General features: G+C 40.6%; 2 protein-coding genes across 5 annotated transcripts in view; one reads left to right on the top strand and one right to left on the bottom strand.

Moving 5' to 3' along the window:
• Positions 1-2503: 2503 nt before the first annotated feature.
• tmc6b (transmembrane channel-like 6b) overlaps positions 2504-9480 on the bottom strand; it is a 34268-nt gene continuing 27291 nt past the window's right edge. For all 4 annotated transcript variants that reach the window (XM_080722098.1, XM_080722095.1, XM_080722096.1 and 1 more), the window contains exons 18-21: positions 7804-7980; positions 7417-7495; positions 6302-6391; positions 2504-3856 (exon numbers count right to left, since the gene is read on the bottom strand). In XM_080722098.1, the coding sequence (XP_080578224.1) occupies positions 3842-3856; positions 6302-6391; positions 7417-7495; positions 7804-7980 (361 nt within the window). In that variant the 3' untranslated portion in view covers positions 2504-3841. The remainder of the gene's footprint in view (positions 3857-6301; positions 6392-7416; positions 7496-7803; positions 7981-9480) is intronic.
• Positions 4681-5470, top strand: LOC308281123 (elongation factor 1-beta-like; the record flags this gene model as incomplete). Its single annotated transcript, XM_080721216.1, has 1 exon — positions 4681-5470. Exon 1 carries the CDS (start codon positions 4790-4792, stop codon positions 5468-5470), a length of 681 nt encoding a protein of 226 aa, XP_080577342.1. The 5' UTR covers positions 4681-4789.

Here is a 9480-nt window from a genome sequence, read left to right as displayed (position 1 = left end):
CAGATATACAAGCTCACAGCGCGGCACTCGCGCTGTGAGCTTGTAGATCTGCTATTTTTGAAAAGTCTTGAAAATTTGAATTTTGCCCCGATTCTATAAGTGTCTTTTGGATCCTTCTAAGAGTTTTTGAAAAACCTATGTTTCTATGTCAGCAATCTGGCCAGCCATCATCAAATAAAAGGTCCTTTTCACTTAACTGGAGCTCAGTTATAGTCTGTTCTTGAGAGACTACTATGTCAGAGGTTCTCAAACCTTTTCATGTGAAGGACCCCCAAAATGATATTTATTTGGCCACGGACCCCCATCTCAAAATATTTCGTTCCAGGGACCACCCAGAAGCAAAATCTGAGTTACAAACGTTCGCTTTGAAAATACATATATTCAAAGATTTGCACACATTTTCACAACTTTTTCAAAAATATCCAATGTTTGGACATACTCCCTCCAATATATTAGTGAGACAATCTGCAATCACAGCAAGGTAGGGGAAATAATGGAAAGTCTGAGGAGCAAGTAGGAAGAAAGCCATTAAGAAAATGAATTGGACTTTATCAGAATGGACAGGTGTTGAGTTCCAGAAGATACTGCATACTTGCCTGGTTAATAAACCAGACCGAACACAACAACACCCCCTGGCGGTAGTGGTGTTGTAAACGAAGTGTGTGATAGAGGCTGGCAACACCAGGCAAACTGCATACCAACAACACAGCATGAATCACCGGGAAGCAAATGGGTATGCCCAAAAACATTGACAACCAATGCCGAATTAAGCAATCTCCGGCCCTGGTGCTTCTCCGCCCGCCCGAACCCGCGAGACGCTGTCATGCATTGGAGCCTATGTGGTATGTGCCTGGACGGTAGGCCAGCAGGCACCCAGATGGGATTGGTTTTAAACGTATACTGTATCTAGCTGTATATCTCCTGGTTTTATGGTATAGACAAAGATACTGTATATCTACGGTATATTGATTAATTGTTGTAGGCTCTACACAAATACAAAATGATTGGTACATTAGATGTATTTGACATATTATATAAAATGTGTATAGGACATTTTCAGGGTGATAATGTAAAACAGGCTGTCTTTTGTATGGGAAACCACTGGATTTGTAGTGAGTAGGATCATTAATACATACATAATGTATTTCTGGAGTACAGAAGTACGTGTAAGAGCCACATTAAGTGCCAAAATGTATTTGAAACTCAATGCCGTGGCAATGGATCATTTGATTTGGTATTATTATTAGTATTCCTGGTGTGAGAGAAAGAGAATGAGATATGGTGCTCTTTTTTATGACTAATGAAATCACATTGACATGTATGGTGCTGTTTCAACGTTCCACATAACATGCTGTTTTTGTAGTAATTGGACATTATAGTTATTAAAATGAAATTTTACTAATTTTACATCTGAACTCTCTTGTTCCTAGAAGTCATTCAGCTTTTCACTAAAGCTGTTGAACGCTCCATATTCTGTTTTTGGTTGTAATTCCTAAAAAGCCCTACACATTGTACTCCATTTTAATGTTAGTAGAATTTGCAAGTGAGGGTTTTCTAATTGTCATTTCACTGAGCGGTAGCTATACTGTGTAAGTTGCTCAACTTGTGGTCAGTAGCTCTATAGCAAACCTCGGTCGCGTCCGTTTCTTTCGGCGGTTTTTCGGTTCTCACACCCCCTCGTCTGCCTCCACCTCGCCAAGATCTATCTTTTGAGGGGTCCCTGGTTCCTGTGCGTTCAGCCATTCCGGAGATACACTCCTTCACCCATGCTTCACCATGCACCCGAGTATAGAGACACACGGGAGACTACAAATATGGCCGCCCTAGCGACCCCACTCCAAGATGCGCTGTGATTGGCCGGCAGTGTATAACCCTCGCTGTGATTGGTCGGTAGTATGATGACGTCATTTTGCCGCGAAATTCATAGAAAACATATAAAGAGAAGGCTTTTGAAGCTGAAAATAACGGAGTGGGGGTTCTAAAACTTTAGCGATTTAACAGATTTGTTTTATAAAAAAAGTTACATGGTATAACTTTAACAAGACATCTCAAATAATCACACAGAAGCCTTTGGGGGTGTGTGTGAAATTAATGCATAATGTTTACTGAGTTAGTCAGGTAGTATCGCCAAAATAAAAGCCTGGGTTCCCGAGGCTAGTCAGGTAGGGACTGGGTACAAATGATGACATTTCATTTTGAACATCAAACTATTTCTAAAGGTTATTGTATTTTTATTTTTGACAAATTAACAATGTTTTACCATGTTAATGTGTACATTGTTATGTAAATACTGTGTGTATACTGTATGTATGTTTTATTTCTGTTTGCTTTTAAATGCATGTTTATCATAATTACATGTCATTGTGACAAAAAATAATAACACTTGTATTCTCTGCATACTGTCTGTTGCCCATGTTGTGTTTTTATTCCTTTGAGAGTCTTGGTATTTTCTCCCACATTTGTAAAGACAACAGCCCTACTAAGATTCAATACAAAAGCACAATAAAATTATAAAACAATTTAATTATAAATGTACATGAAAACATACAATGTACAACGTGTTCATTTAAAAAAAGAAAAATTAAAATACAATTACAAAGCGTTTTTTGTATTTTTTCTTTTTTACTTAAGATGGCCTTATTCCAGTGTATTAACCTGGGTATTTAACCTGCTAGGTATTAACCCTCTGCAACAACATATTTCAAAGCCATCAAAAAAACTTAAAGCTCCCCAAAACATTATTTATGCACAGGGGTGTAATAACATTTAAACATCCTTGTAATTCTATGCATGTTATTGTTTGAATTTGCATTCTGCATATGACAGAATTTCACCCAGTACACTAGTGTAAACTCGAGGATGTGATTAAGTGTGTGAGACACAGTGCTGCTGTATAAAGAGCCTCAATGCCCAGTCAACTTTCCCAGGACAAATGTTAAAAAAGACCAATGCTTTTTGACAGGTTAACACAATGGAAGGCCATTGCAAAGTAAAATATGCTTACACAACATATAAAAAGTATAAAACGTATACCCTGTTAAACACACCCAAGTAACTGATTTAAAAAAAGAAGATACTGTATACATCATACAAAAAAATCTAAAACAGAATGCTACCTACAGTATATTTGTTCACAGTTGGTAGGAAAAGTGCCAAGATGAAATAAAAATGATGACTGAATGTTTAGTTTAAAAACATTTAAGTTAATAACATAACATTTTCTTCCTATATATCAATCTATTGTGCATATGAAATTCTGTGTGGGAAACTAGCATCTTCAAATTCAGAACAAGAACGTAATGTAGAACAATGCTACTCATTGTGCAAATTCAACAGAGGGAACTATGACAAATTAGATTCAAGTTAAAGACTACATTTGTCCCAACATTTGTTAGAAATCACTAATGACGTTTGTAAGAAAGTGTGAGAAAGAATCATATTAGTGGTTCTATCCTAATATGTATGTAGGAAATGGTGGATGAGCACAGGTCTGTCAGTAGACATGGACCACTCACACACAAAATAACGGGACTATTGCACTAGACGACGAGGGAATTAACAATGTTGAATTTATCTCGAGGCAGAATGTGTTTTTTTGTTTGTGTTGTTGTGTCTCCCACCCTCAGCACTGTCAACCGAGGCTGAACAGGTTTTGTTAGATGTCAATTAAGCATCTTCAAATGCCATCCACAGAGTGTGATCAAATTCTTTTGCATAACTTACATACTGTAACCAGTGACACATTCCCACTTTCCAGTTTTACCATTGATGTCTTTCCAATTCTATCCATGGGATCTTAGTGCAAAGACAGGTGAGAAGGTTCTTCAGTGTAGCTGGCAGTTTAATAGGCAGAGTCCTAGGGAAATGCAGATATGACATGTTTGTGAAGTTATTTGATAGGCATAGATAGTGGAAAGATAGGCAACGATTAGACCACTCAGTATACAATCTAATCAATTATGGGAGGCGCCATCATCCAGGAAGAGACCACGTCCCTTCAACATACATAAGCACAAACTCAGAATGTTTTTCATGTGTATTTACTTTATTTTCATGATCTAAATCACAGCAGGAAAAAAATACATCACAATGATTTTGGACTTATGAATATTGGATGGTATAGCTACAGAATGCCCAAGTACAAATATTATCAATCAAAAAGTTTATCTGTTGCTTCTGTATTCCATGATCGAGGAACCAGCAGTAGTGATTCCATTCCAAATTCGATTCTCGCACGCACGCACGCACGCACGCACGCACACACACACACACACACACACACACACACACACACACACACACACACACACACACACACACACACACACACACACACACACACACACACACACACACACACACACACACACACACACACACACACACACACACACACAATAGTGTGTACATACACACACAAGATAGATTGATTGATTTATTGTTCAAACTCCAGCTGTTTGTCAAATTATATTTAAACTTTTGAGTTAAGAAGAGTGCAGCCACATACGTATGTCTCTCACACACACACACACACACACACACACACACACACACACACACACACACACACACACACACACACACACACACACACACACACACACACACACACACACACACACACACACACACACACACACACAGTGGAAGCTCCAACATACGATGGATTGGGTTGTTGTGACATCAGCGAGATGACATAGGCATCCCACAAGAATAGAGATATAAAGCGACGTCGCAGAATACCACCTGGGCAGCAAGCAAGCACATTAGTTTAAACCTCGTTAAAACCATGGGATTCGGTGACTTGAAATCTTCCAGCGGCCTGAAGGTTCTCAACGACTTCCTGGCAGATAAGAGCTACATCGAAGGTTACGTTCCCTCTCAGGCAGACATCACCGTGTTCGATGAGATCTCGTCTCCTCCACCTGCTGACCTGGTCCATGCTCTGCGTTGGTACAACAACATCCTGTCCTACCAGGAAGACAGAAGCGGTCTACCCGGAGTAACGAAACCCCTGTGTGAGTACGGTCCAGTGGGCGTGGCCCACAGCACAGGCCCCGCCCCTGCCTCCACCCCAAAGGATGTAGAGGAGGACTTTGATCTGTTCGACTCTGAAGAAGAGGAGAGTGCAGAAGCAGACAGATTGAAGGAGGAGCGTCAAGCAGCCTACGATGCTAAGAAGGCTAAAAGACCAGCTCTCATTGCCAAGTCGACCATCCTGTTGGATGTGAAGCCATGGGATGATGAGACGGACATGGCCAAAGTGGAGGAATGTGTCAGAAGTATCCAAATGGATGGATTACTGTGGGGACAATCCAGGCTTGTTCCCATTGGTTACGGCATCAAGAAGCTGCAGATTGGCTGTGTGGTGGAGGATGACAAGGTGGGAACAGACATGTTGGAGGAACAGATCACGGCGTTTGTGGATTATGTTCAGTCCATGGATGTTGTTGCCTTCAACAAGGTCTAACTCAGTGGTTCTCAAACTTTCAAATTTCAAGGTTTCCCATTAACTCTGACAGTGTACAAATGGAACCAAATGAACCCCAACGGGTTCATTTGGTTCCATTTGTACACAGTCAGAATTACAGACTTGTATGGGTCCATTTAAACCCCCCTAAAGGTACCCACAGAGTCCCTGAAATCCACTTTGAGAACCACTGGTCTAACTCCTACAAACACGCACCATGAAGCAACACACACTTACTGTGCAAGACAAAGAGCAAGGTCGAGTGCATCTGACTAAGTGGTTTAAAGTAGCGATGCGCTCAGTAACAGGTATAGCGATTAGTTGGTTGGTGATTTTGAGAACTTGTTTCTCCACACGATGAAAAGGTATGTAGTCACTACTTTTGTTTTCTCACTCACAGAGCACAGAAGCAACAGATATAGAGGTTTTACAATATTTGGACTTGAGTCACACCCGGTTGGCTACAGTATAACCCAAGGTTCTACCAAATTTCAACATGGCATTAAAATAATTATCTGCTACAACTGCTACTATTCTCATCCCTCATTCACTGAGGCGAGTCCTTTTCTGTGTAGTCACAGTGAGCTCAGACAGCGTTTTATTTATTTTTTGTTTTGTTTTGGGGCTTTTATGCCTTTATTGATAGGACAGTAGACCGACAGGAAATGGGGAGAGATGGGGAGTGACAGGCAACAAAGGTCGTTGGGAACGGGACTCAAACTCGCGAAACGCTGTCAGGCATCAGAGCCTATGTGGTATGCGTCTGGACCGCTAGCCAGCGGGCACCCCTCACACAGAACGTTTGGCTGTGAAGTGTTGTTAAGGACTGACCTGGCTGGTGAGTCTGCGAGGAGAAGAGATTCGTTTTCGCTCATGGATTTCCTGGAGGCGGGTGATCAGAAACTTCTTGTCATCTCCCTCCTGCACATGTAGAGAGAGGAAGAGAGGCAATTGGGACAGATGGAGGGAGGGAAGGAGAGGAGAGACAGCGGTTGAGACACCTGTGAGCACCAGGATATTAAAGTATCGGCTCGTAGGATAGCAGGATTCAAGACATCAGTGATGTCAGCATCTCCAAATTTGGTCACTATTTCAGCATGAGGGTATGTCAGAATTGGGCACTGTTTAGTATCAGTGATGTCAGTCATCTCCAAATGTGGGCTGACTGATGTCAGTCAGTGATGTCGTTCATCTCCAAATTTGGGCATTGTTTCAGCATGCAGGCTGTTACCATGGTGGCAACAACCGTTTAGTATCAGTGATGTCAGCATGCAGACAGACATTTGGTAAATTCATATTTTGGTATGTGGTATTTTTCACTCTTATGGGCATAAAAGAGATTACTTTGATTTGTATTGCTTCACCAGCTTTAAACTTTTTTTAATAGATAGACCTTCATTGAACCCTGGAGAGAAATTCATGCGGAGCGGGCCAATTCCATTCCATTCTTTGCATAAGGCTGCCCTCTGCCGCCAGCCAGGCTAAAGTACACGTAATAAATAAATAAATAAAAAATGAATAGATCTTTTTCTATAACGTCGCAAAGGTAAACTGCTTTTTGCTGGCACCAGCCCCAATAAATAAATAATAAATCTGGCAGTAAGACGGTAAACGGTAATAGCACTGATTTATGAAAAAATAAATAATAATAATTGAGTTAGCTAGTTTTTGTAAGACAGAAACGCTATACAATCTAATACATGTGTATTCTCTTCTAGCTAAAGAATTTCAAAGAGTATATTAGAGTAATACATTTGCCCTATGTCAAGTAAATTATTCCTGGGATGTAAGAAAGTTAAACCTCTGAGAAAATATTAAATCCCAGCTGTTATGTGGGAGAGATGGAGAGAAAGAAATACAGCAGAGAGAGTGTGTGTGTGTGTGTGTGTGTGTGTGTGTGTGTGTGTGTGTGTGTGTGTGTGTGTGTGTGTGTGTGTGTTTCTTACATTCTCGATCTGTTCCTGTAGTAAAGTGATAATCTTCCTGTGTCCATCCAACACCTGACTGTGGAAGTAGATGACGATCCTGATGGATGCACATACACACACACACACACACACACACACACACACACACGTAGACACACATACATGAATTGATTCAGTGTGTGTGAGTCACTAGTGTCCCCAGTTAGATATTACTGCAGTTCCATAATAATAAGGATATGGAAATGTGGAATGAATGTGAGACAATGCAATGTCCCCAACAGTTTGCAAAACCCACAAGTACAAGTGTGTGTGTGTGTGTGTGTGTGTGTGTGTGTGTGTGTGTGTGTGTGTGTGTGTGTGTGTGTGCGTGCGCGCGTGCGTGCGTGTGTGCTTGCGCATGCTCACAGGAAGATGCCTGCAACCAGGAACAGGAACATGGGGTTCTCCACCAGGTAGGAGTGAGCCTGAGGCAGCCAGTACAGGCGGGGGTTGTCCTTCTCCAGCTGTTCCACCAACTTCTTCCCTGATTCAAACATGGTCTTCAAACCACGGAACGGACCGCAGGACTGGGAGGGGTGGAGACTGGGAGTGGGGGCATGGAATGGTGAGAAGACGGGAAACTGTATCTATAACTGGTCCAGTGTACAGTAGTTCAATATTTGGAGCGATTCGTTTTTTTATTTGCACAAGATGTCTACTACATCTATCTAATTCATCTGTTCTGATATTTTTACTTTATTATCATTAAAAATATAACCGCAGTTTGTGGGTACCTTGCACCAAAAATAACCCTGTCGTTTACACCTGGAAACTTGTGATGTGACAAACTTATATTGAAGTTGAATCATGATCAGGAAAATACAATAAAACATCAAATAAAGTATAAGAGACAAGTATAATAAAACAATATAAAATATAAAAATCACACCCGTGTGAAGTGGAGCTGTGTGTGTGTGTGTGTGTGTGTGTGTGTGTGTGTGTGTGTGTGTGTGTGTGTGTGGATCATGTGTACCGATTTTTGTGACATTTGAAGAAAATATGTAGGAAAAGGAGCAAAAAGTGTGTTTTGGAGAAAATTCAAGATGGCGGAAAATCTATCATGGCGCAAATGGGCGTGGCCTATATGGGGAGATGCGTCATGACCCAAGGAATCCAGGGAAAAAATATTTTTAATTTTCCGACCTACGGTTCAAGAGTTACAGGTCAAAACGTAAAGTGGGGTGTTATGGCGCCACCATGCGGCCAAATGACACAATTATTTTTTATTTAATCCTTGAAATCATTATGAACCTCCTCTCCAAGTCTTGAAACTCTAGCCCCTATGGTTTGCGAGAGACAAATAATTGAATGTGAGTTTTTGCAATTCCCATTATAAGTCAATGGGGAAAATTAATTCACTAATAAATTAATATCAATTAAACTATAGAACCTTTCTCTTAGAAAAGTAATAGCCCACGATTCCCGAGTAAGCCGGTCGATTTGACATATGGCGCGAGTGTGTGGTGGCAAAACTGTGGGACTAGTGGCGTGCCGAAGTTTAGAAAGTTCAGGCTACATACACACACACACACAGACAGACAGACAGACCCACACGGCCACGTATAGGGAGCCTGTGCTTCACACAGCTCCAAAAACACAATGAAATAACAATAAAAAGATGAAAAAGCAATGCTGTACAGGTGTTTTTATTCTGACTAATGTTTGCAAAGCATGCCACGCATGGCATTTGCAATGTGCTTTGAGATGTGCAGTTTCAAACAAGGATAAAAGTTGATACTTTCAACTTGGAGCAGGGTCTCAATACTCCTCACAATGCTTTGTTAACCAAGAGTAGCACCAAGTACAGCAGCAGTACTAGCAGCTTAAAAATCAGTTTCTTAAGACATACTGCGTAATACGACTAAAGTCAGTTATCAAATCCATGCGCTGACTGGGATGTCACCTAATAATCGATTTTCGAATAATCGATCGATTAATCAATAATCGATTTTAATATATATATATATTTTTTTTTATAATATTTTTTGGCTTAGTTAGTTAGTTTCAACCAAAATATAGGCTAATAATAGTATTAATGATAAT

This window comes from Nannobrachium achirus (genome assembly GCF_963921795.1).
Source record: "Nannobrachium achirus genome assembly, chromosome: 3".
Taxonomy (NCBI): domain Eukaryota; kingdom Metazoa; phylum Chordata; class Actinopteri; order Myctophiformes; family Myctophidae; genus Nannobrachium; species Nannobrachium achirus.
The sequence above is the reverse complement of the archived record's forward strand: the minus strand, read 5'-3'. Positions and strand labels throughout refer to the sequence as shown.